This window comes from Lutjanus erythropterus, chromosome 2 (genome assembly GCF_056507025.1).
Source record: "Lutjanus erythropterus isolate fLutEry1 chromosome 2, fLutEry1.hap2, whole genome shotgun sequence".
NCBI classification, from domain to species: domain Eukaryota; kingdom Metazoa; phylum Chordata; class Actinopteri; order Lutjaniformes; family Lutjanidae; genus Lutjanus; species Lutjanus erythropterus.
In genome coordinates, this window is record NC_139318.1 from 45,001,052 (window position 1) to 45,028,674 (window position 27,623).

At 40.2% G+C, this 27,623-nt stretch overlaps 1 protein-coding gene across 1 annotated transcript; it reads right to left on the reverse strand.

The window, feature by feature from the left end:
- Positions 1–1,244: 1,244 nt before the first annotated feature.
- podxl2 (podocalyxin-like 2) lies at positions 1,245–26,820 on the reverse strand. Its single transcript, XM_084740832.1, is given in 12 exon segments — positions 1,245–1,875; positions 2,060–2,221; positions 3,030–3,209; positions 5,906–5,967; positions 6,080–6,236; positions 7,488–7,831; positions 8,177–8,359; positions 9,601–9,814; positions 11,368–11,477; positions 13,139–13,460; positions 14,594–14,940; positions 26,557–26,820. Coding segments are annotated over 12 exon segments (2,193 nt in total). The 5' UTR covers positions 26,609–26,820; the 3' UTR covers positions 1,245–1,815.
- Between the last annotated feature and the right edge of the window lie 803 nt (positions 26,821–27,623).

Here is a 27,623-nt window from a genome sequence, read left to right on the forward strand (position 1 = left end):
AAGGTTTGTCAGATTCTGTAATTTCATACGATTTGTAACCTGAAACACCAAAGTATGACATTTGAGTTTTCCACCCTGAGTGTAATGTCAGAGGAAAATGGCCGCCGTGTGCACATGGTGAACACCTTTAAGTCCTTTATTGCTGCTGTCAGCAATACTTGGCTGTTTGTGTGGCTGTGGATATTAGACGGTGGTATTCTGGTAAGTATTCTGATAATTTACTTAAGTAAAATTAACCACACCACTCTGTAAAAATACTCCATTATAAGTGAAAGTTTACATTCAAAATTTTACTTAAGTAAAAGTACAGGTGTATTGATAGAAAAATGCAAACTATTAAAAGTAAAAGTACTTGTTATGCAAAAAACTGTCTGGTGAAAGTAGTATTATATTATTGGATAATTATTGCATTAACGTCTACATGAAATTTTACCATTGCACTGTATGTGGTGGAAACAGAGCCAATTTTAAACACACAAATGTAGTAAAATAAGAGGTATAAATTAGCAGAAAAGAACATGTTGAGTAAAAATACCACAAACAATGTCTTCTTGTGTATTATTCCTACTTTCAGGCTGGGGAATTGTTTGCTGTTATTTTAGCTGGCAGTGTTGGGGAATAACTAGTTACATTTAACTAATTTTACATTTAATTGCATTAAAAATAAATCTAATTATAATCTGTTACAGTTACTGAGAAAAAGTGTGTAATTAAAATGCAGTTACTAATCAAAATGTTGGTCATCACACAGGTTATATACAAATATATTCTTTTTAGTAAAGAGCTTGTATGTATATATTCATTCTGTTGTTTCACATCTTTTCAGCGTGAAGGAATGACGTCTTTTGGCATATTTCCAGACAACAGTGGCTGGTGTGAAGCAGCTGGAAACAATTTGAATTTTTATGTTACTTTTACTTACGTTTACTGCCTCATCTAAGTACCTTATTCATAATACATACTGTGAATAGAAGACACCACCTGATCTTGTTTATCTTGTTTTAACTTGCTCTTGATGTTTATCTTAAGATCTTATTTTCTTTTACTGCTGGTCTCAGAGAGCTACCAAACATTTTGTTGTATGACTACAATAATAAATAAGGTGTCTTATGTATTATTGAGTAATTAAAATAGATACAGTACATATTAGTAACTAGTAGTAGTATTAGTAACAGAGTAACTAGTAATCTGCAGTCAAATGTAACCTTCCCAGCACTGCCAGTGGGAGCCACTGTACAATGTTGTAGCTGTTGGCGCTTTGGACTTTAAAAGCTCTTTTACATTCATACATTAAAGGTGGAAAAAGGTGCTTTTTGCTCTGATTTTAATGCTGGTTTCTGTTTTTTTTTCTCATGCAGCCACAGTGTAAAAAGCTAAACGCATAAGGCACACTAAACAGATGTGTTTTTATGTTTTATGATGGTGACATTATCGAACATCGCATGAAGAGATCTGCACGTTTACTACAGTCTTTCTCTGAATTTAAATTTGAACCTGACGTTTACCCAACTGTCTAATAATCCATGATGATGTCAGTGACTCCTCCCCCTCCTGCTCCTCCTAGCCTATCTTAACTCTGATTGGACAACACATCTATTACTCAGGCTTTTATCTCCCATCAACTACTTTTTTTTTGTTTTATCTTCCTTCTGCATTTTCCTCCTTTCTGTCTTTCTTCTTCTTCTCTTCATCCAAGACATTTTGTATTCTTCCTCCTCCCTTTTTCCTTCTGTCTTCTTCTTCCCTCTTGGCTCCACTTATCATCTGTCTATCAAAGACACCCAACCTTCGCAACCTCTCCTTCCTCTTCGTCCATCAGAGATGTGTGTCCTGCTCCTCCTCTTCCTCCTCAGTCGCCGCTTGATTGACAAACACCTGAAAACAACACAGATGAGAGGCTTCATGCTGTTGCCAGGCAGAATAAAGAAACAGACTGCTCACCACTAAACCTTTCAAGCTTTTCCAAAACACGACCACGGCTGCTCAGACTCATTCATTAATTCACTCATCCGTCCATCTGTTCGTTTTTTTTTTTGGGTCTCCACAATCATCTACTCACCTGCCAGCGATTGCCGTCCTTCCCGCCTCCTTCTCCTCCCCCCGCGAGCCCGTTGGCGCTCGGCTTCTTCTCCTGCATCTCCGGCTGGCTGTCATTGGCCACGTCCAGCGTGGGGTTGTCGTGGCAACCATTCTCCACAAAGTGAAGCTCCTCAGCACGGAACTGCGAGGTACCAGAGCACTGATGAATTACACTTGTGAGGCAATTCTTGATCGCATCAAAAAAAACAAAAAAACAAATCAATGATGGTATTCACAAAGGTGAGAGTCTGCGAAGTTTCTGGAGGTACATGTTGATGAATTTTTAAACTTTAAGGTCCATGATGAACTGGCAAAAAAAAAAATGTCCAAACATGTCGGTTTATTTTTCAAGTTAAGGCTTTTTCTTCCACTAAAAGCACTTTTAATCTTACATCAGTCTTTATTGAGCATCATTTAAATTACTGTAATGTTACATGGTGCAATACTTTTCCTAGTCGTCTTGTGAAACTACAGATTTTACTGAAGAAAGTTACATGTATCTTACACCAATCTACTTTCCTTTGCATACATATAACACAAGGAAAAAGCATCTTATGAGTGGTGAAACAGGTAAACTTAAATGTACAAGCTTTAGTGTGGTTTGCAGAGGTCCAAACAAGCAGAATGAAACTGATCATACTCTAAAAATGTCATTAGCTATGTCTGTAAAAAAGTTTTTATTTAAATATGTTGAAGCTTGAATAAACTAAAACTGCCAGTTATTCTAATCTGAAATCCACTTAAATTGTGCTGTTTGTTACTATTTTCTCTTGACATATGTTTGTATTTATATTTAATATATGTTACATATTCTACCAATGTTTGGACTAATGCAAAAAATGTCCTGGGACTATTAGGTAGGTCCCAGGACAGGTAGTTAGGTAGCCATTAGGGACTTTGGTTAGTCTTAGGTATAGGTTGTAAATGTTAGCGTGTGTTTTTATATTTACCGTGGTCTTAGTTGCAGGCAGCCGTCTTTGCCAGCAGATGTATATGAATCCAGATGTGATGATGACCATGCAGACGGAGCCGATGATCACCAGAACCACAAACAGTTTGCCGTAGTCGCTGCGTGTTTGACTGGGCCGAGACTGGCAGCTACTGGCCGCGCTGTAGTTCTGGATGCCGACCTGATGAAGTAAAAACACACACGGTCACATGGTAGTTTAACTAGATATGAAACCAAACACACAAAAACATGTCCCCGTGCAAATACGCACAGTAAATCACTGGTTTAAATAAGGATGTAGATCGACCAAACTATTTTGTTCCTGTCTAGAGGGGCTGAACAATCAATCAAACTTTAATAATGGTCTACTGTAATTTTCAGGATGCCCAGTATTTATAAAGGTGAAATGTGTCAAAACACCATTTTAAATTAAATATTGTAGTGCTGCAGAGGTGTCATGGCCAACACATCACTCTCTACGTTTCAGAAAACATCTTTGTTTAGTACAGATCCCTGAAAAAAAATAACTGCTTTGTGTCTGGGTCCTGCATCATCCTGTTGGGGTTTATTTCACAATGAACAATAATAATTATCTCTTACCTATAATACTCAGAACAGCCATACAACAGTCTGAAAAACACTTGACAATGCTCTACAGAAAAACAACTGTACAGAAAGTGGGTATTTTTTAGGGATGCACCGATCGACCGGCCAGAGACCAGAACTGGCTGGTATTCAGCTTGACCGGCCCTGACTGGTGAGCGGCCGGTCAGCGTCACATATCCATTCTGTGCCCGTCATCATCACACACGTGTTCTACACGATGGTCACGTCATACGCGCAGCAAACAAGCTGACCATGATATCACACCCACCACAGCGCTGATCACAGCTGCACACACTCAGACACATGCTTGTATGAAGTTGGTGTTAGCAACAGATTCCAAGAACAGGATAAGAAGAAGACAGACAGTTAGAACGAGACAAAGCAGCTGACAGTGTCACAGAACAGCCGTAAACTTTGTGTCCATTCAAGCTAATGTTAGCCAACAGCAGGCTGCTGTTCACAGAGGGACAAAATCTCACCTCCTGTTCTGGCTCTCATCCAGACTCGTTTAACTTCTGCATCTGCTTTTCTCACGGCAAAGTTTTACTGCAGCAAACTGTTGCACCGTGTCTGTCTCCGGTTTGTTTACATCTGCTTCCACATGAGATCACGTGAAATCACGTCCGTGATCTTGAATAGTCTCCACAGAGACGGCTTATTAGGTAACTCCTGGACCTTGTCTGCTGTTTTCTGGACAGTGTTTAGTGTCCCCTGGATGGCGCTTGACGTCTACAGGATGCTGTCTGATGATTCGTGGACGTCATGTAGTGAGTCCTGGGTATCGTTTGGAGTCTCCTGGATGTTATTTGATGTTTGCTGGACAACGTTTGGCATTCAGGGATGTCATTTTGTGTGTCCTGGATGCCATCTGTTGTTTCAGGGGCATCAATAAGCATTTCATGGACATTGGTGTATCCTGAATGTAGCTTGTAGCTTCAGGGACATCATTTGACATTTCAGGGATGTCAGTTGGCATGTCCTGGATGCTTTTTTTTCATCTAGTGAACATCGTTTGCCATCTCCTGGACATCCACTGCCGTCTCCTGGATGTCCTTAGCCATCTCCTGGATGTCGTTTGCCGTCTCCAGTCCTGTTCTTGTTTGATGCCATTTCTGTTCTCACTAGAAATAGTCTTTGTAATTTGTTTTCAGTTGGTTTCACTTGTTGAAGTGTCAATCCAACAGTTTTGTGTTGCACTAGAAACAGTGTCCTGGTTGTAATGTGTTTTCAGTCATTGTTGAAGTGTCTCTCCAACCACCGTCTGTCTCAGACGGTGTCTGTGAAGTGTCCAACTGTTTGTGTGAAGTCGGGTTGGTGAGTTCTGGGTTTATAGTTAAATAACTGGCTTTGATGAGGTCACTGGCTTTGGTGATGTCACATTCCAGAATTATTTCTCCCTTTGTGTTTTTTTTTTTGCCAACATTCTATGAGGTTGATGAGGTGGTGCTAAAAGTGAATGTGAATTGAAAAACAGAGCGATAAAAATAAAAAATGAACTGATCAATGATCAAATGATTTGATTAATTTAAACCAGATTTGATTGAAGCAGTAATGATATGATAAAACCAGAGCTGTGTTTCATCATTTTTTTATCTCAAAACTGTCATTTATCATTTCAGGAGAGCGGCTGCAAGGGTGGAAGTAACAAAAAAATAACTGAAAAAAAATGTAGATAGACGTGATGAAAATGTTCACATATTAATAACAGAAGTAGGGATGATAATGATTTGGTTATCATTATTATTATTATTACTATTATTGGTATTGTCTGGTATGTGAAAAATCTTTACACTTCTGCCATAATGATTAATCGATTAATTGATTGTTAATCTTACCAATGATCAATTATGGAAAGTGCTTACAATTTGCAACCCTAATTAACTCTAATTTTGCATATCATATTGCAAATACAATATAAATCAAAATAATCACAATTAGATTTTTTTAAATCATTCAGCTCTAGTTGTGGCTTGTGAAAAACTTTAGATTTTGACTGCAAAAAGCATGAAAATATAAATTCATTGTAGTATAAGTGGGATAATGCCTTCCGAATCACCAAACCCTAGTGCACAAACCTGTTTTTATGTATGTGTTGAGTAGGGTTGACATCATTTCTTTAAATTTGTACAGCAAAGTACTTAATCAAAATAATTACCACAACTCATAATTTTATCTGTTGTCATGATGCGTTTACTTTACAGTGACAATTATTTGTTTGGAACCATTTTCACAGACAACGTAAACATTTTTAAAAAGTTTTGGACGGTTTACCTTGTTCAAACTTTTCCTGATCTCTCCCAGCATGTCCAGAACATCCTTGGTACCGATGACTCCTGGAAGAAACAAAACACGTGGAACAACATTAACACAGTCTGAAAAGACAATACCAATGTGTGTGTGTGTGTGTGTGTGTGTGTGTGTGTGTGTGTGTGTGTGTGCACGCACCATGCTCTGATGCCACGTTCATCAGCAGCTGGTGTTGCTGGTGTGTCGGCTTACTAAGGTAGAGTACCCATGATCCTTCGGGGCTGTTCATTCTTCGTGCGAACACTCGCTCCATGATCTTCAACAGCCGCACGCCCTGGTCGATACGAAACTCCTCCTGTGACACACACACGTTTTTCTACAAGTTAATACTTAATTAACCTGTAGAGGTAAAAAAGTTTTTCATGTCCTCTGCCTCCTTCCAGATTGCCATAACAACTGTAAGGTCACTGTGGTGGTGGTTTATGCTGCTGCCATGGCGACAGACTCTGTGCTGAAGGTCCCTCCTCCTTCATTACCACACACACAAAGAGATGGCCTCCAGCAGTCTGTAAAACTCAGCTGAACTCGTTCATGTTTTGTTCTGGTTCTGACGGCGTGGGAGAAAAGTCTGGCTGCTCCTCATCAAAGACACTCACATCTGCATTCAACACCAGGAGGATGGATGATTGACTTTAGGGAGATTAAATGGACAGAAGACAGTCAGAGGTGACCATGGGCGCAGACTTGGGTTAAAGACTGGCAGATGATGTGATGTGGTGAGGAGAAGGGATTAATATTTTTCCCAAACAGACATTTTCTATCCTGGAAATATTATCCTGGGAAAAGCATTTGTTTTAAGGTCTAATTTCAGCCATATCATCAAAACACATTGGTCATAGCCTATGTCAGTTTCAAAATATGACCACTTTAGTCTTATTGAGGCAGAAGAACGCCATATCAACATTAATATAAACTGTGCATGATGCATGCAGCTTGACCTTCACCACAGCTGCGAGGATGAAATAATAAGTTTATTGACTGTGATCTGTCACTGTCAGACTGAACAGCCTCATGGAAGAGATATTTTACAATTCTTCACGTTATAAATAAATGAAATTTGTTAAAAGAAGTAGCTTTGAAAGTCATTCTATTGAACTGAAAACATTTTGTTTTTTGAGAGGCTAAACACCAACAAATACAGAACATGGGCATTTTGGAAATCTTTTTTTTTCCAGTACATTTCAACTTTTGGATTTCCCAAACCTCTGGAGTTATTAAATATTTGAATTACATGGAAACTCTATTCAGCAACCTCATCAGTGAATCGTAACACGGCGCTACTAGCTTAAAAATACATCTGAAGTTTGCAGATGTAGTAGCTAAATCAACTCATGGGGGAAAAAAAATTCTAAGCAGATATTTTATTTACAGCAAGTCTGAGCAAACGAAGAAACAGAGATAACACTAGCAATTTTTTTTTTTTGAGAGTTAATTGCTCCACAATATGAATAAATCCTGATTAGATCTTTTAGTTTGGTGGGAACCTGTCTGTATAATCGCAATAGACCTGCACCTTTATATTTCAACGTTGCACCCTCGTACTTACACAGTTGAGGTTTTGCGTCATGTTCAGGATGACGTATCCTCGTCCAGTCAGTTCACTCCAGTCCAAACACATGACCTGCAAGATTCATGGTGAGGACAGTAACGTGAATATTTAATGAAAACTTTTCATATACAGTTTCCCTGTGCCTGTGCGTAGATATATATGTGTATGTAAAGGTACCTGCTGTGCCTCATGAGGCCAATCCGTGGTGGGGTCGGTGAAGCTGACAGAGGGGGAGGGATCCGTGGTGAGCGGGATGATGTGTCTGATTCTCGGCTCCTCTTTCTCCGTCTTTCCCCATTTCTCTTCCTCCACCTCTTCACTTCTGTCGTTCAGTCCAACCCCTGAGCGAAAAACAAAAACAATCAATTTATAATGCCTTTATCGACTCGAGTCAAATGACGAGTCAGACTCAAGTCACACGTTTGATTACTTTAGACTCAAATTAGAAAATGTGTGAATCCACAAATCAATTTATTTCCCTTAATTTCCTGAATCTGACAGCATCCAATCATGTTGCACCACCTGTTATCTGTGTCTGGTGCACGTCTGAAAAAAAAACACTTCAAAGACAACAGTGTAGCTTATTTAATTATACACACACACACACACACACACACACACACATATATATATATATATATATATATATATATATATATGTACACACACACACATCTGATGTTAACCTGTTAGTTCATGTTCTCCTTGTTCCAGCTCCTCCTCTTCCTCCACACTGGGCTGCAGGGGCTCTCTGCTGGGAGCCATGCCAACCTCTGGTGCAGTGGGATTCTGGGTAAATCCACCTTTGGGTGCCAGACCAGCTTCTTCCTCTTCCTCCTCCCTCTCTGTCTCTTCTTCCTCCGTCCCATCTGCAGTGACAAACGGCCAGAGGCGAATCAAATGCAGCAGGTTCTCTTCATCCTTCTCATCTTTATCATATTATTTATACATCCACAATTTATCAACTCAGAAAACAAGAAACTAAAAATATTACTGAGGGAAATGAAAGACATTTGCGTTCTCACAGTGCAGTTTTTCTTTACCTGCCACAACATGAGGAGATCAGGCTGACCTCAGTTTTCGTTTTGCTTTTTATTCATTTATTTTCTATTACTATATGCACCAATAATCAGTAATTTGCTCATGTGATTTATTTTTATTCTCACATTAAGGGGTGGGTGGAGAGGGGCTGTTGATTCATTTTCATATTTGCTTGTTTATCAAGTACTTTGGTTGAAATTTCATGCATTTTATGTTCAAAATTTGTACACACAGAACATATTCTGCAAATGCACACATTGTGTATATTTGTATTTCTTTATTTTGTAATTGTAAATATTATTCAGACAGGGCTTTGGCACTAATTTATTTCATTATAGTCATGTCAGTAAAACTATTTGAATTTGATTCAGTATGGACAGTTCACTCTGAACTGAACACCTCCTGATTAATGGGTGATCTGATCAGAAGTGTGCAGCTCCACTGAACTTGGACTTGTGTTGCATCAGCTCTCAGATGTACGTCACTTTGGATAAAAGCGTGCACTAAATGAAATTATAAACTGTGAACTGTGAATTGTAAATCACAGAACTTTAGAAATCACAGAGGTGTGGCCTGTTTAGTAGCCTACATGTTTGAGTGAGAACAAAAAAAGAGCGATTTTTTTAAGAGGTAAAACGAAGAGAAAGAAAATGCTTCACAAACAATGCATTTGTGCCTCCAAATGGGAACTATGACGAGGAGAAGTGGACATTAGGAGGACAATATTTCAAGCAGCCATGTTGAAAAGTACTAGTGCTATTAGCTGCTTAAAAAATGCAGGTGAAACATTCACTAAACCTTTTAGCACCAAACGGTGTCATATAGTCATAAAACAAAGTTCACATGACACTACGTCCAAAAGTTGATGACAGGTCTCATATTTGATCAGCAAAGTCATCAGGTTTCATCCTCTGTGGATCATAAAAGTTTGATCCAAACTTCATGACAACACATCCAACATCTGTTGAGATATTTCAGTCTGGGCCGACCGACATCCGTAGAGCCACGAGCCTGTCACCAGCCTGGCTAAAGAACGAGATCAAACTGGCTATTTGTTTTAATGAGGTACCTTTTGTGTAACTTCCCAGCAGCCCAAAGTCTGTGCCTGTGTCAGTCTCAGGGGTGGCGGTCCCTACAGAGTCTCCTCCGGCAGCTGTCACGGTGGACGCAGCCGTGGACGGCGTGCTGGTTGTAGTGATGGAGGGGTGAAGGACTCCGTAGCCACTGGAATGACCGTCTTCCTCCCCCTCCGTCTCCCACAGCTCTCTTTCTAAAGGACCCACCTGTGTGACAGACATCAAGTTAGAGGAAACGCCCTCAAGTCACAGTTATGAGGAGGATTTGTTCCCCTCATGTTCACCAATCCCACTTTTGTCCCCAACTCTAACATCTCTCTAAACAGTGTTTTTTGTGGTATACATCAAAAAAAGTATGCATTCATCTGGATTTCCTTCATATCATCATGCAATACTCAAAGCAACTTTCTGGTGGAGTTTGTTGGTGATGTGAGCAGCAGCTCTTTGCTGACTCAGTTTGCCTCGTCGATATGGGCCAACGAGACACCACTAATCACATGAAGCAGTTAAAGACTAATTAAACTACTCAGTGCAGGGTTTGTAGGTAAGCCCTGGATTACATCTCATTCACTGCGATCCAATTAAAGCCCAAATGCCCAAATGGTGATTTCTCTTTTTTGTACCGCCTTCAAGCTCCGCCTTTTAACCAAGTCATGAAAACACAGGCTGTCCTCGAAGGCCTGCATGGTGACAGAGACGAGTCCTGCAGAGAGCTCATGCCGTCCTTCTCTCCCCTCAGGTATCAGTTTTAAGGTACAGAGCACTCATCTGTTCCAGCAGTTATTGGCATGTTAAATAGACAGACACTCGCACTTTGCTGTACTGATTGTTTTACTGTAATGCAGTTTACCTGGACTACAACCTCACAATGTACTGAGGTCATAAATTAAGTAAGAAGAAAGGTCATTTTCATGTAAGACTCAATGCAACAGAAGAACAGCTTGACAGCTGTGCCCGAACTCGATGGATCCAACAGGTTTGAGTTGGTTCAGGACTTATTTCTCACATATTTCACGTCAAGTTTGGCATTTTTTATGTTTTTTTTTCTTATTTTTCTCCCCAATTTAGTCATTGCCAATTCCAATTTCCACTGTGTTTTGTCCCTGTCACTGCCAACTCCCACTGTTTCTTATAATTATTATTATTTTGTATCATGCGATAAGTGTCATCTCAGTCAGGTCCACTGCAGACTCGCAGGTCAGGCAGCACATGATACATAAAGGGAAGCTATTTTAAGGTACCAGGCACTCATTTGTTCCAGCAGTTATTAGCGTGTTAAATAGACAGACACTTGCGCTTTGCTGTACTAATATTTTACTGTATTGTACTTTACTTTATCTGGACTACAACTATGGGTGGGAATCTCTTGGCACCTCATAATTCAATTACATTTTGATTCAGAGGGATATGATGTGATTAGAAATGCATTTTGATGCATCAAAATTTTGAGCTTTTAGGACAGGAGGTCAAGTTTTAAACGTAAACACAATGCATGTTTTATTTCTGTCTCACCATGAGGAACGTACAGCCCATCTTGGCTTGGCTTAAAACTTTGACTCAAATAATGAGTGCAAAAGTCAAAATGTAAAATGATGACATCATGAGAGGCACCAGCAGGAGTTTGGTTGGGTTTTGTTTCTGTGATGCTCAGATAAAGGTGAAGCTTGGTGTGTGTTTTTGTAAGAGTAGTTTTTCTTTTTCTGCAGAAGGCACTATTTAACTACAGAAACAAAACAGAGGCATCTTTTATCCGTCCTCACCTCCAGGATCGGGGACCCACGATGCTCCTGTAGCCCAGAATCGTGCACCTGAGCTGGAGGGGGGACAGTGGGCTGCTGTGAGCTGGTCAGGTGGAAAGATGGACTGTAGCCTGTGTGACACAAAGGGACACGTCAGAAACACATGGTTTGCTTTGTCATAAATAAACCTCTTGTCACCTGTTCCTCTCTCTGCTGCTGTCATGAGGTTCTGACAGCGTGTTTGCATCAAAGACTCACAGGAGATATACAGTAAATGTTTAACATTGACAAAATAATTATAATTCTTTTTCACAGAAGCATTTTTGATATGAAATAATAAGGTAAACACAGGTGTTATCAATGATACTGATTAAGTTGGCTCACTGGAAAGGCTCTGCAACACTAAATGGAACAAGACCTTATTAAGCATCATTGGTAACACCTGTGTTATGTCTGCCTTCTCTCCAATATGATGGAATTAGATGGCACTCAGCTTGTGGTGCTCAAAGCACCAAAAAAATACATTTGAAAAACTCAACAGCAGTGTCTCGTTCCAGGAATCACGACCTGATTACTCAAGATGATCCACAGACTTTGTTCTGAGCAGTTTCATGTAGGAACTACTTTCTGTCTGCAGTAGAACCTACCAGAATTACTTTATTTCTAATAGAGAGAAAGTAGTTCCTGCAGGAAACTGCTCACAACAAACTCTGCAAATTATCTTGAGTAACTTTTTGAAAGACACACCAGTTTGGAATTTTTCAAAAGTATTTTTTGAGTTTGTTTTAGTCCCGTTATATTGGAGAGAAGGCAGAGATCTCTCTGGCTGATATCTCAAAACTCTGCAACTCACATTAAAACTAAATGGTTGGATAAACAGCACTATGGGAAAGATTTTGGGGTGAACTGTCCCTTTAATCTACTACTTCATATCAATGTGGCAACCGTGAAAAAGTTATGTTGTACATCTTTGTTACAAAATGTTCATATTTTGTTGGTTAGCACAGCAGTGGCCTAGAATATGACAAACTGAATATGAAAACAAAATGCGTAAAATTGAATTGTGCAGCCACCTCTGTGTTTTATTTCATTACAAACATAATGCAAATAAAAAGTTATTTATTGTATATTTATTTATACATTTTAGTCTATATACTAGTTGGTATGTCATTGTGTTTTGTCTATCTATTATTATTAACTTGCGTATTTATCTTCTATTTTAATTTTGCACATTTTCTCCCATATATGTTTTGTTATGTATGTAAGAAAAAAAAGGAAAGTCAGAGGAGCACGAAAGATATTACAGTTCATCCTGAGGGAGACGTGAATGTTTGCATCAAATTTCTTGACAATCCATCCAGTAGTTGTTGAGATATTTCAGTCTAGTGGACTGAGCAACCAATATTGCCGCCCCTGAAGCCACATCAAAAATTTTGAGGCTCTTACAGATGTCTGTCTGCTCAGAGTCAGCGTTTCCCCTGCGGCGAAATTAAGATTTAAACCCAACATCTACAGACGGAGACGGACATCTCCACAGTCTTCTTCAGCACAGCAGACGTAATGTTTGACCAGCTAATAAGAAGAGCGTACAGGAGCATCTCAGTCTGTAGAAATATTGGATCTAAACTTTGGTTTTGCTCTGGGCAAATATTTCATCACTTCAGGCAGACAGGAGACATCTGCAGGATCTCAGAAATATCTTTGAAGATGAGACATCCTGCTGGACAACTGCAGGTTCTCCCTAAAGTCCTGGAGTAACATATGTGATTCTGTAGGAAACATTTCTACTAACCAATCAGAGAGTCCAGATCTGGGGTCGTGTGGTTGGCATCTGAAGCGTCCAAAATGTGGACGCCTCCTTTTTCTCCCCCTTTCCTCTCCCTGTCCTCCCCTGCGTCTCTCTCCCACTCGTCCTCTCCCCCTCGTCTCTCTCGGTCCTCTCCTCCCTCCTCTCCTCTGTCTCTGTCCTCCATGTCCGTCCCGTAGAAGCCAGAGGCCTCCAGGGAGGCATCGCCGGCTCCTGGACCACCGAGGAGCTCCTTCTCCGGATCAGGGGAGTCTGAGTGTCCCCTGTAGCTTTCTGCATCCTGGGGAACCGCCAGATGAACCATTCGCTGAAAGAAAAGGTATTATTTGGTCAGATAGTCTGATTGATAACCAGCAGAAGTGTTGACCTGAACCCCCTTTCCGTACAAATGTGCTTGGCTTGACTCGATTTGACTCGGCATGTCAACCCGGCACAACAGGAATTTGCACCTCTGTGACAACAGTGCTACCTGTTTGAAGGTGTGTCTTTTAACCCCCCCCCCCCCCCCCCCGAGGCAAATTGTGGTTTATGATTTTGGGCTGTACAAAAAAAAATTGACTTTACTTGACTTATTGTGAAGCAGCAAGATCAGGAAATGTGTTTTAATCAGCATCAAACTGTAAAGAAAAGGAAGATAAATTAATTCAAACAGCGACGCAGGAGAGAAAATAGAAGTAACAAAAGTACAGAAAGCTCTCAGGCTCAAATCGGCGCACCTCATCACATTGAAAGGGTTAATGGAAATGCGAATCAGCGCAGCACAGTTTAAGTCAGCACGGCCAGAGGTGATGATGGAAGAGCCCCATGTCTCTGACAGTAAGCCAAATATCTTTGGGTTGTGGACAAGGCAAGACATCTGAGGACATCATCTTGAACTTTGGGAAACACGGATGAACATTTTGTTTTGTGGGCAAACAACTATTAATCAACTAACTGAGAATAATCGTCTGATTAGTCGATTATGAAAAAGGGCCTTAGTTGCAGCCCTAATGAGAGGACTCTGCTAGTAACAACTGATGCATAACTAAATATTTTAAAATATTCAACATTATATAAACCATTCATCCTGTAAAACTCTCCTGCACTGCTCCAACAATGCTCACAGCTCAAATGTAGAGCGAAGTGGGTCAAATAAAATAACACAACTTTATTTTATGTTGATGTTTTTGTATGAGGTTGCTGTTCCAGGTTTACTGAATGGATGAAACCACAGTGTTTGTGCTTGCTTCACTAAAAAGTCAACATTAAGAATCCAGTAGTGGTTCAATTTCACATGTTGCTTTATGAGATTATGAATTAATTATTACAGCTATCATTTGCCTCCAGATAAGCTGCTAGAGACAAGCTTTTATGCACAACACCCTTGTTTGCAAACCATGTATTCCATCACTAGAGTATGTTTTAAGTTTAACCCGAAACATCACCTTCATCTCTCCTCACCTCCATCTCGTCTTCCACGTCCAGGTTGTCGTCCACAGCAGGTCGGGTCCTGGCAGCTGCGTCCTGACTGGCAGCTGACGGTGGGTTTATCTGGGAGGAGTTAGCGGAGTCCATCTTGGCCTGAGAACGGGACGTTTCGTGGATCTCCGGCCAGCCCATGTCGTGAACCAGATGGGGCTGGGCTCGCACTAACTCCTGGACCGAGTGGCGTTTGATTCTGACTAATTCCTGGATGAAGCGTGGCTGGGCCGGGCCTTCGTCCTGGAACAGACGGGCCCCCGGAGGGTTGAGGGGTATGACGCGCTGGGACGAACCCAGTCTGAAGGCATCACAGCTCGCCAGAAGAGCTGCAGGAAAGAAAAGAAACACTTTGAAGATTATGCTGTTGTGTGCATAAATTAAAAATCTGTTGTCTGGTGGAATCTTTTTTTAGTCTTAAATGAAATTTTTTTGAGCTGCAAACACTTGGATACACCAGAGAGGGAAATAAACCCATTCATGGTTTATTTCACAATAATGACCTCATCACTGTACATTATCCCTCACATGGGTTTTTTAAATACTCAATTCTGATTGGTCAATTGTAGTATTCTATGGTCTGTTATTTTTTTCATAGAAGACTGTTGCTATGTATAACAGACTGTTGCTATGAAGAACAGGCTGTTGCTATGGACACGGTTCCGATCATGGGCTCTGCAGAAGCAATAAAGTCATATTTAAATCAATGAAATCCTTTTAAAAATCAATATGTTGTGTCAATTTATTGATTTATTTTGGTGAGTAATCATGTAATAGGCAGGATAATGTACAGTGAGCAGGTCATTATCTCTTACATGGTACAGAGGAAGAAGAAAGATGTAAAGCACTCTGTTTTCTGCATTATACATTAAGTGCTTTCATTTCCACTGCTGCCCTTGGAAACTCCCTGCATGGAGTGCTTTTATTTTGCTCTCATCGCTCTGTCTGTCCCATTAATTCTCTCACTCAGTCTGATTCATTCCTTCATCGGTTCATTAACTCATCCAAGGCTCCTGTCATTCACCTTCTCCTCCTTGTAGATTCATTAGTTCATACAAACTTCTCCACGTTTTTGCACCACCATCATCATTCACTCACTTTAAATGTCCATCCGTCCATGACTAATCCCCGTGAGTGGACACAGAGGCGGAGCCCTCAGCAGAAGTCCCCCTCATGTATCCCATAGTGCTCTCTGTCTGGGACCACAGATGGCCGTCTGACCTCAGGGGCTGACTGAGCAGATTACGATATCATAGCCAACATGTCTCAAACACGTCTGCAGCACGTTAAGCTCTCCGTCACCACAAAGCCCCGCAGTCTGAGATGACACAGATCCACCGGCTCCTTCCTGCTGACTAACCAACTCATTTCCAAAAAGAAGGAAATTGTGTGTTAAGTAGCCGAGCTGACTGCTGCAGGGAGAGGCTTTTTTTTACTCCAGTTCAAACTTTCAAGTTAAGAATCTCCTTAAATGTTTTATGAGGATTTTTTAATGAGCAACACTAAGAGAGTGTACAGCCAGACGAGCAGCTCTGTGCAGCTGCACTGAGCAGGGCTGGGTTTTGTTTAAAAAAATGAAAATACCAGTACAAAAACCAGTACACTTAAAGTGATACTGAGTTCTTCATTTGATATGTTTTGATAACTTCCACACTCTGGAAGGTTTTGTTGGCATCTCAGCACGTGGAGCTGCCAGCTCCGTCAAATACATCACACCCAACTTCAGCACCACAGACTGTATGTAGCTGCTAGCTGTAGCTGCAGTAGTGGGCCAATCACATGTGTTAAGGACAGTTATCAAAAAGATACCCAAGTAGTTTTGTGTGCTTTTATTTTGAAAGTTTGTCTGGATGTTGCATATTTCTTATTGCTAACTTGACCACAGAGCGCTACACGTGCAAAACTGATAAATAAACGTTATAACGTGCATAAACTGATAATTACATCATCATAGTTGCACAGGGTCACTGATCAAGCTGCCATATTTGACGAGTTGGGAGTGAAAACATTTTGTCTGGATGGTTATTGTAAAGTTGCAACTGATGTTTATAACAATAATAAATACTGTGTAGTGCCTCTATAATCATTATTTGAACTGCCATTGCAAAGTTGCAGGTGATGTTGTGCTTAGCAAATGCTTAATAAATGCTTAACAGTAAAATAACATTCACTAAAGTTTAATTAACTATAAATTTACCATTTATCACTGATGGTTACTACAATGTGTCTCTGCCCAGGCTGATGAGAATGTCATTAGTTTAACCAAAGAACTGGACAAACTTACAAATTTGCAAATTTTGCCTGCTGTAGGAAACTAATGGATCCCCAAATTTAATGGAATTAATCCTGAGAGTAACATGAATGTCTGAACCAAATTTCATGTGAATCCATCCAATATATTTCAGTCTTAAACCAAAGTGTTAGACAAACAACAGGAACATCAAACACGACACAGTGTAAAGTAAAGCCTCAGAAATGCTGAAGGATGAATGAAACACTCCCATTTACACAATTTGAAAACACACTGAGCATTAAAAGCTTCACAGAGGTGCCATTTTACTGCAGAATGAGGCTATTTCAGGTCACTGAAATGCGTGTTCACGTCAATCCATTGATTGATTTTAGTCTCCGCTCAGCAGCCCGGTGACACAGCAATACTGCTCTCATTTAAAGCGACTGGATTTTTCATTTGGAGAGCAAACAGTGGAGCTGAAGGACTCGGAGCAAAGTGACAGCAGAGTTAATTAGGCAAACTTTAGCTCAGTAAAGGGAAAAACACTGTCACAATATAAAAATAAAAAGCACTGATTCTTTCACATGACAGTGCAGTTTGCTTGCAGTGTCAGTGACATTATGAGGATGCATTTCTGCACACTTAGTTTACACTTATTAACACGTCTATAACAGCACTAAAAATGAATGCTAACATAGCATGTTAATATTTAGTTTGGGTCAGCTGTGCTTTGAACTCCAACAATTTATTTTTTGCCGTGTGATGAACTTCACAGCCTCGTGTGACTGCTGGACCGGTAATGGACTTTTATTCAAGTAATTACTTTGTGCCTCTGTTACATCCAAGCCCGAGACACTCAGCTGGAAGCCGAAGCCACTGGAACTTTCTGAAACTTCAATTATAGAAGAGATGGAAATCAAGGCAGTGCTTCATGTATAAGAGCACTCGAGAGAAATACGAAATTACAATTTGATGGCCCTGCATCATTAAGGTATATTTTTGGAGAGTGTGTAATCTGTGGAAGCCTCTGCAGGCCACAAAGGGGATGTACTGTTATGTTGTTATGTTATTATGTTATTATGTTGCTAAGGTGAAATCTAATAAATTCACCTAAACTCTGAGGCCAGACAAATTCAGGTGCACAGCTCAACTGTAAGTGAGACATGCACTGATGTTTGAACTGCTGCTAACACTGCTAACATTAGCCACACTGTGTAGCAGGCGTCTTCTCTCTGTAAAGAACATTGTTCACCCGCAGATGCTGCTGATCCTTTTAAGTCTGAAAAGGTGAAGCATTTAGTGACCTGCTGTTTCATGTTTTGTAGGTTATTTTGTAAAGTTCATATTTGCACGGCACAATGAGCCACACGTTTCCACAGCATTTAAAATACATTTGGCGATTATAGACTGTGATTAACGGCTTCAAATAGCTCTTAATAAACACAATATTTTTTGCATATATAATACAAATGCAAATACATTTGCATACATGCATACACACGTGTAAATACTCACACGCGCAAGCAGGATACCTACATATGTGTTAATATTTAATTATTATGTTTTCATGTGTTTTTGTAGATTATTTGGTTAATTAATTCATTTATGTATGCATATATCTGGATATGCTAACATGCGTGTCTGTTCTCAAATGTGAGCATATATGTATTGTGTCTAGACAAAATGTACAGGCATATATGTTGTAGTGTATTATATTATTAGGCTATTGGGTTATTGATATAGTAGCTACTCTGCATTCATTTCTACATTAATGAGAAAAAAAAATCAGTACAGACACAAAAAAGGCGGGGTTAACACAAGTCAAAACACAACACTCAAAGACAATCAACATAATAATCGAAAAGGTTCTTACTACTAATTACTGATTTGTCATTTTAAAAAATGGCTCCCCAGGAAAACAAAATCGTGAAACACGGCTCTACAGCACAGAGGAATATATTATATCAGACTTTGGCATCATAGAGCAGCAGTTAGTCCAATCAATTCACTGCTGGTTTTGGTCTTTTCATCACTTTTGTGGACAAAGACAAAAATACTGAATATTATCTGTCTTATCCTTTAAAGTACAACAAAAATATCAAGTGACAAAAAAGTCAATTACATCTGAACACTGATATCTCCTGAGAAAATAAGAGTAGATTTTGAGTTCACCTTTAAAAAATGCTAAAAAATGCGTATAAAAACCAGAGGCGTTTAAAAATGTCCTGCCTGCTCCACCGCTCTCTGTGGATGACTGGTCCAGAGAGCAGGTCCAAGGAGAGAGGAGGAAGAGGAGGAGGAGGAGGGTGACAGGATGGAGGGACAAACAGGAGGACAGGAGACGAGACAGATGAGGTATCCATCACCGGGTGGAGAAGAGCTGTGGTTGTTTTAATTCTTGATATACCTGCACGTTAATAAAGTCTGTGTTTGCCAACAATCCAGGGACCAAAAACACCAGGAGACGATGAAAACCTGAGAGGAGATCAGCTGAGTCGAGGGCCAGAATCTGTGTGTCTGTGAGTTTATTACTGAAATGAGCCAGATAGCACCACAGACACAAAGCCTGGGAGTGAGGAGAAGACAATGTTGGGACTTTATTGTCCATTAAAGTCCAAAGTGGATTTAATATTTGTTCTCTGTGCTGATGTACCTCAGTCTCACTTTTTAAAGCCTCCTGATGCTGCGTTATTGTGCCACAAACCCAAGAGATATATTTTCGGATGATCGTACAGTACAGCTAATGCAAACATGTCAAAAACTAGTGAAAAATGTCCATCCGACTTTCTCAAAGTGCAAGGTGACGTCTTAACATCTTATTTTGTCAGTCAAAAACCAAAGATATTGAGTGAAAAGCTGGAAATCTCCATTATTTGAGAGATTGCAAAGAGCATTTTCTGCCATTTTTGCATGCAAAATTATTTTAACAATTAATCAGTTCTCAAAATAATTTAATAGTTTAATTCTTTTTTTATCACCTCCCAGGCAAGGCAAGTGAGTCACCAGATTCAGTAGCCTAGACATGGCATTTTATTTGCCCCAGGCAAAGGGCTATCCCTATTGTTCCACCCTACAGTATTCTGGACACTTGATCTTTTTCAACTTCTATAAATAAATTCTTCCAGGTCATGGTGAATGTTTATATATAAACTGTATCGATGTCATCCTTATTTTGTCTCTTTTGACTCTTGCTTTTGTTAAATGAGGAAAATAAAACATGTTTTTTCTCTTATTAATTATCGGTGATTAATTAATTGTTAGCGTTTTTAACTATTGGTTAAGGAAAATTTGCAATCCTCGTATTTTTGATACTCTGAATATATTTTATGCTAAGTAAAATTTAAATGCAGGACTACATCTACACAGTGGTGCTGCTATTTTCACTTAGGTAAAAGATTGGCGTACTTCTTCCACCACTGACTCTGATGTCAGCAACACACATAAAAGCCCACCTCTCTCAAACTGCACACCCCGGTCCCTCCACTACAAAGTAACCTTGAAATTTTTTGTCTACAAAGGCAACTTTGCGGCGCAGTTACTTCAGAAAAGTCTTCCAGAGTCCATCCAGCCGGAGGGACCGAACAGCTGAGTTGGCCTTATCAGCTTAACACAGATAAGCACCATGCTGAGCTCAACGAGGCGGCCGAGAGCCACTGGGGGGGAACTGAGCAGGTGCTGGAGAGGAGATACCCTCATCAGACCACTCTGAACCTGAGATTACAGATGCAGAAAGAAAAATCCTCCCTGACCAAAAAAAAAGAATCGATTGTGGAAAGTACACAGAAAAATGGAAGTGGAAACAGGTTGTCGACACCCAGACGACAAACTGCACACAGTTTCATGCCAACCTGAGTTCACTGATTATTTACACCAATGATTCCTTTGGGGGTGGCACGGTGGTGCAGTGGTTAGCACTGCCGCCTCACAGCAAGAAGGTCTTGGTCTCTCCGGGGGATCGAACTCAGGGCCTTTCTGTGTGGAGTTTGCATGTTCTCCCCGTGTCTGCATGGGTTCTCTCCGGGTTCTCCGGCTTCCTCCCACAGTCCAAAGACATGCATGCAGGTTAATTGGTGACTCTAAATTGCCCGTGTGAATGTGAGTGTGAGTGGTTGTCTGTCCACGTGTCAGCCCTGCGATGAACTGGCGACTTGTCCAGGGTGTACCCCGCCTCTCGCCCAATGTCGGCTGGGATAGGCTCCAGCAGCCCCGCGACCCTTACAGACTAAGCGGTTACAGAAAATGAATGAATGAATGATTCCTTTGGGACAAGAAAAGAGAAACATTATTGAGTTAACTTCTCAGGACAGAAGCTCACTTACTTATGGTTATAAAAACACACTGAATGTCAGTCTCAAGTGTCAATAAATCACTTTACTTCTTTGCTGAAAAGTCCAGAATTTAATTTGTCTAAACGGGTGCAGCTCTGTGTCTCAGTTGAAGGGGATGAGGGAGTGAGTTTGTCTTTTCTCGGCCACACGGCTAAAGGGTGAAGAAGAAAAAAACCTTTTAAACTGACATCTATTCCAACAGCCTCACCGCCATTACATTTAGATTAAAGAAACCAATGGAATTAAAAGTATGTTTTTTTGTTAAAAGGCCTTTTTCTGTAACAAAATCTCTTCTTTTCTGTGAAATATTAATAAATATACATAAATATATAATATATAAATATTTTTGATGACTCATCCTGCACCCTGCATTTACAGAAATGTATCCAGTTGAATGTGATTTGGGGTATCAGCCTTAGTAACCAAACAGACACCCGATTTTGTTAGTTTGTGTGTCAAAGTAGCTAACAGAGTAATATTACCATAAAATAAGCAAATGTTAACTATGAATAAATTAGCCTGAGTGTTTGTGGCCTAATTTATTTGTTGTAAAATGTGACTTTGCAGTTTTTACCTCTGACTGCTATTTCACTGACTAAGCGCGGCCTTGCGTGTGTGTATTTGTGTGTCAGTAATGACAGTACTCACAAGAGGAGTCAATTCTTTCCTTTTCATCCCTCCTTTCTTTACTGTCACTCCGTGACTTTCAAATACATTTCTTGTCCAGTCAGCAGTCAACATGGACGGAGAGATTAATTATCTTACTGTAAACAGCGCGGTCAGCTCCTCCGTGGTCGTGGCTGCTCACAGGTTTACAAACAAACCTGAAGATAAATCCATTTTTCAAAATGCTGAGCTCTCATCTGGTTGGTCCACGGGTCTGCAATTTCTCTGTGGATCGCTGCTGCAGAGGTTGACAAGCGGGAGTAAAAATAAATTCGCTTTTTAACCCTTAAAGTTTAAAAAACAAACACTAAGCTCTTGTCTGGCCGGTCTTTCTGGGTTGCTGCTGCAGAGGGCTGAGATGCAGGAGTGAAAATAAATCCTCTTTTTAATCCCAAAAGTTTGAAACATACACTCTGAGCTCCTCTCCTGCCAATAAAGGAGTCTGTATCAGAGCGACTCCGGTGTTTCTTCCTCCAGAAGCTTCAGTCTGCCACCGACCCTCTCCTGCAGAGCTCCCCCGCTCTGAGCAGCTGTTTGTCGGCTCTGTCTCAGCTCCTCCCGGTCCGCCTGGTCCTAACGGCCCTCGGCAAAAGCCCCACGATAGACAAGAGGCAAATAAAGGTAAAGTCGAAAGTAACTGGGTGAGCTGAAACTCCAGGGCTGAGCATGTTGCTCATTAGCTGGACTCTTTTTAAGATTCTCTGTCACATCATTCCGTTTTATAGTGACTTTTCCTGCAGGAGTTTCAGCCATTTATTCAGGGTCTCACCCAAGGAATGTGCAGCTGCACTAGTAGAACAGCCAATAGGAACACCTGGTCCAAAATTACCTGTGATTGGTTTAAGTTTACCACCACAGGGCAGATTCCCTAATGCCTGAAAACAGAGCGCAGAAGTCTAGTTCTGTCTCAGACCACTTGATTTACAGCAAAATGAAAGTTATTATGAAATTATTTCTCAATGACACCAAAACAATGTCCTAGCTTTAACTATCCATAAATTACACTGAGTTGTTGCAGTGTAATTTATTTCTCATAAAATATGACATAATGCTATTGTTAGCATTCAACAGTAAAACTGTCATCATGTTAACAAAGCCAACTTGCTAAACATTGCATACTGTTAGTGAGCATAAAATTCTGACAGTTAAGGTCAGACATTAGCATGCTACCTAGCAAAATGTTACTAGCTAGCCATTAGCAGGTTAATATTAGGACTTTAGCTAACATTTAGGGCCAATCAGTTGGCAATTGGGTTCCATGATTTCCATTTGAAGGCAACATCTTGTTTTCTGCTGAATTATGATAATGAGTAAAAATCCTGATACATTAGAGGCTGAATCTGTGGATATGAACATTTTATTGAAAACAGTTTATAAATTTCCATAAACACTGCAGGACGTGTTCAGTTTCAGTTCACATGGCCAGTAAAATCTGATGGCACCGTAGCCGTTTGGAGCTTTAATTTAGTGTACAGTACAGTGTGTGAGGGAGGAGGGGTGTTTCCCCTAAAGCCCCCTCTCCCTCCGTGCTTTAACACCCCTCAGATCAGCTTATGTTAGGCTGGGACCCTCCCCCCCAAATCCTCTTCACCCCCCCTGCCGACTGAGAACTCACCACCCTCTTCCTCACCATCTCCTCTCTTTCCTAATCAAGCCTCCATTTAGAGCAGCAGCCTTCAGCAGGAAGATTTCTACAAAATATTTTTATCATCAGGATCAAAAACAGCAGAGACTGTTTGCATCACAGACTCAGAACTGAACCTCCATAATTCACCAGAACGAGCTTCAGAGAGAGCTGCACCATCAAAGAGCCACGAAAACAACCACAGCAGCGACTGGAGCTGCACATGTGGACAGATTTACTGCTACTGCTGCTGAGGATGATGATGATCTATGAATAAAATGGGGGCTGAAATAATTAATCCATTAGTTAATCAACAGATAATGAATCAGCATCTATTTCATGATCAATAATCATCATTTTTTTTAAGGAAAACATGTCTCCAGGTTCTTAAATATGATGATTTGATGTTTTTCTTATTTGGGCCTGCAACAAATGATTATTTAAATTTTTTGTATGGATCAATCTGTCGATCATTTTCTTAATTAATCAATTTGTTGTTTTGTCCATAAAAGGTGAGAAAATAGCGGAAAATGTCAATTTAAGCCCAAGATGTCGTCCTCAAATGTCTTGTTTTGTCCAAAACTTAAGTTTGCTGTCAGAGAGGAGTAACGACCCCACAAAATATTCACATTTAAGAAGATGAAATCAACGAATTTGGACATTTTTCTTAAAGAATTACGCAAAATATTTGATTGATTATCAAAATATTTGGTGATTCATTTAGTAGTTGATAACTAATATATTAATCGACTAATCATTGCAGCTCTAATATTTTGGACTTTTGGATTGATGGACTTTATGTTTTTTATGTTGACATTTTGAAGACAAAACAATTAATTGAGAAAATAATCTGTATTTTATTTGATAATGAAAGAAACTCAACTGCAGCGCTAATTTGATGACTGATTAATCATTCAGGAAAAATAAAAAATTAGCGCTGAATAATTTTGAAAAAATATCTAATCGTGATTATTTTGACTGATATTGCAAATACGATATGATTTGCGATATTAGAGGCAATGATCATTTTTGCATCATCATTCTTATTTTGATTGAAAAACCTTGGTGTGATTTTTTTGAAGAAATCTGTTCCAAATGACGATGGGTTTGTTGTGCGATTTCGATAAAATTTTGATTAATTGTGCAGCCCCACCCGAAGGCCATAAAAAGTCACTCTGTGGCCACCAGATATTTCATGCAGGTGGCCTGCTGTGACCACCAAGTTTTATCCCCGTACTGTGAATCTTCACCAACAGAAACATCCTGACTCCTTCATGCCTTTTAGTTGAAGATTCTACAAAAACAGCCAACATTATTCGTTGCCTGGCTAGTTACCGATATTCCAGGGCTACTGAAGCATGAGTTTACTAAACAGACTCAGTGCCACCTGTTTCCTCAACCAGCTGCGAAGTCAAGCTTGTTTTTCTATCAGAAATAAGGAATCACAGTTCATGGGAAACAACACACGTGTTGCAGTGAAGGAAGCCCTTAAATTTGGTGGCCAAAGTACATTTTTGGTGGCCCAAATACAAAACAAAACAGAACATGAAATTTAACACAGCCTTCCTTCACTGTGACATATGTGTTGTCCATTTTTCCAACTTTTTCGACTTCACAGCTGGTTGACGAACTTGGTGGCAGTGAGTCCAATTAGCAAACTCACACTTCAGTAGCCCAGAAATATTGGTACAGTAGCCAGCCAGGCGGCGATTAATGTTAGCTGTTTTCGTAGAACTAAACTAAAAGATGCAAAGGAACCAGGATGTTTGTGGAGCTGTAACGTGCTGATGAAGGTTCACAGTACAGTGATAAAACTTGGTGGTCACAGGGGGCCACCTGCATGAAATATCTGGGGGCCACAGATTAACTTTTTAAGGCCATTGGCTAGGGCTGCGCAATCAATCAAAATTTTACTGAAATTTTGGAATTGCAGGAGGTGAGAAATGTATTAAAAGTAAAACGTGTGTCAAAGTTTAGTTTAAGTTGAATAAATGTGGTGAGGCAGAGACGACCTGTCCTACAAATCAGATTCTACAGACTCAAGAAAACTTCTTCATTTGGTGCAAAAAAAATCACACCAGAGTCATTTCAACATGTTTTTCAATCAAAATGAGAATAATTATGAAACAATTATCATTACCTCAAATATTGCAAATCATATTGCAATTGCAAAATCAGTCAAAATAATCACAATTAGATATTTTTTTCTAAATCATTCAGCCCTGCCTTTACCCTCATTACTTATAATTAATTATCAAAAATCTCACTGTGTTAATATTTTGTGAAAGCCTCAATAGTTCCTCCCATTCCTACAATACTGCTGCAATATAAAATAATTTAAATATTACTCCACATTGCCCTGCCCTATTTAAGAATCTACAGAATCTACATCTTATTTTATACTCAAACATACACAAGTTAATGGTCCTGCAGGTAATCATCACATAAAGCTTTAATTTGGTTTATCACAAAACAAGAAATTAAAAAAAATCATTATTATTATCATCCATGACAAAGCAAAACTGCTGATAGTCTCCATCACTCCAGTGTGTGTGTTTGTTGGTGATGATGAAGATTATTATTCTTCATGTGATGTCTGGTGCTCAGCAGCAGGTCCTGGTGTGTGTGTGTGTGTGTGTGTGTGTGTGTGTGTGTGTGTGTGTGTGTGTGTGAGAGAGAGAGAGAGAGTGTGTGTCAAACACTGCAGTGTGTGTCTGCTGATTTAAGTGCACTGCGCGCCTCCCACACACTGCCAGTCTGTGTATCCACTTTGCAGAATGTAACCCGAACAGTTCATCAAAACAGACTGTGTCCAGGCTGCTGGATAAACACCCTCATTCATAAAATTTATCACTGACACCATCATCCACACTGCAACACCACAACATTAATATTCTCACAGGGAGTTAAAAAACACGTCTGTGCTGGTCAGTAGTTCATGTGTGATGTTTTTCAAAGTCCCCTAAGATTCATCTGATGGATATTTTTACACAGAGGTTTGTGTTGTTGTAGTAAAATATGTGTAACCTGGTAAATAAACATCGCTGTGGATCAGTGTGTGTCCGTGTGTGGATGAAATAATAAAGAGACTCACCGATCAGTGTGATGTGCAGCGGGCCCGGCATGTCTGCTGCAGTGCTCAGCATCCTCCTCTTCCTCCTCCTCCTCCTCCTCCTCCGCTCTGAATGGACAGATCTCACAGATTTCAGCTGCAGACGGTGTGAACGGAGGCCGTCAGGAGGACGCGCTGCTCATGTCTGTCTGTGCGGGGCTGTGTGCGGGTTCTGCTGTCTGCGGTGTCCGAGCAGACAGACACTGAGACAGACAGGCGGTGTGTGCGGACAGAGCTGCGGTCAGACCAGGAGCTGCTCTGCTGCCCGCTGCACCACCGACGCTGGAAATAACCGCCCGGCAGCAGCGCGTCGTTCCTCTGGTGGCCGCTAGATGTCGCCGCTGCTGACCGACTCGCGTCTCCGGTTTCCTGATGCTGCATTCAGGAGCTGCTCGGAAATTTATACTCCCAACTTTAAATAGGAAAGTACAAAAGCAACTCACAAAACAAGAAAATTAACAAAAGTGGCAAAAAATAGGCACAAGAGCATATTCTGAAGATAAATATATTAAAATAAAATATGTTTTTATGTATCTCTGTGCTGTACCATAGTGCAGTCAAACTGGCCATAAAGGGATAGTTCACTCTAAACTGAAAATTCAGTCATTATCTGCTCACCCTCATGCTGATTGAAAGTTGGGCTTTGTTTTTCAAATCCAAAAAAACTCTGCTAGAGTTTCACAGGAAAACAGTGTTGCAGAATCTCCCGAACAATGGAAGTGAATAGTGACCAGTTTTCAAACTGAAAAGCAACTGGGGAAAAAAAAAGAAAGAAAAAAGCATAAAATGCTTCCCTACTGCTTCTCTGAAGTGAGACTGTGGAAGTCTAGAGTGGCATAAATTGGAAATACTCAGATATGAGGACCTCAAAAGCGTACTTAAAAATACTTTACTTTCCATCGTTGATTAAAAGCTTGTGCTTTACGATCACCAACCTTACAGAGAAGTCATTTAGCTGTTTAATCTACTGCGAGCCGCCCTGCACAGTCAGTGAGTTTACACCACAGGCTGCAGAAACTGAAGAGCTCCAACTCTGCAGAGTTTAATAA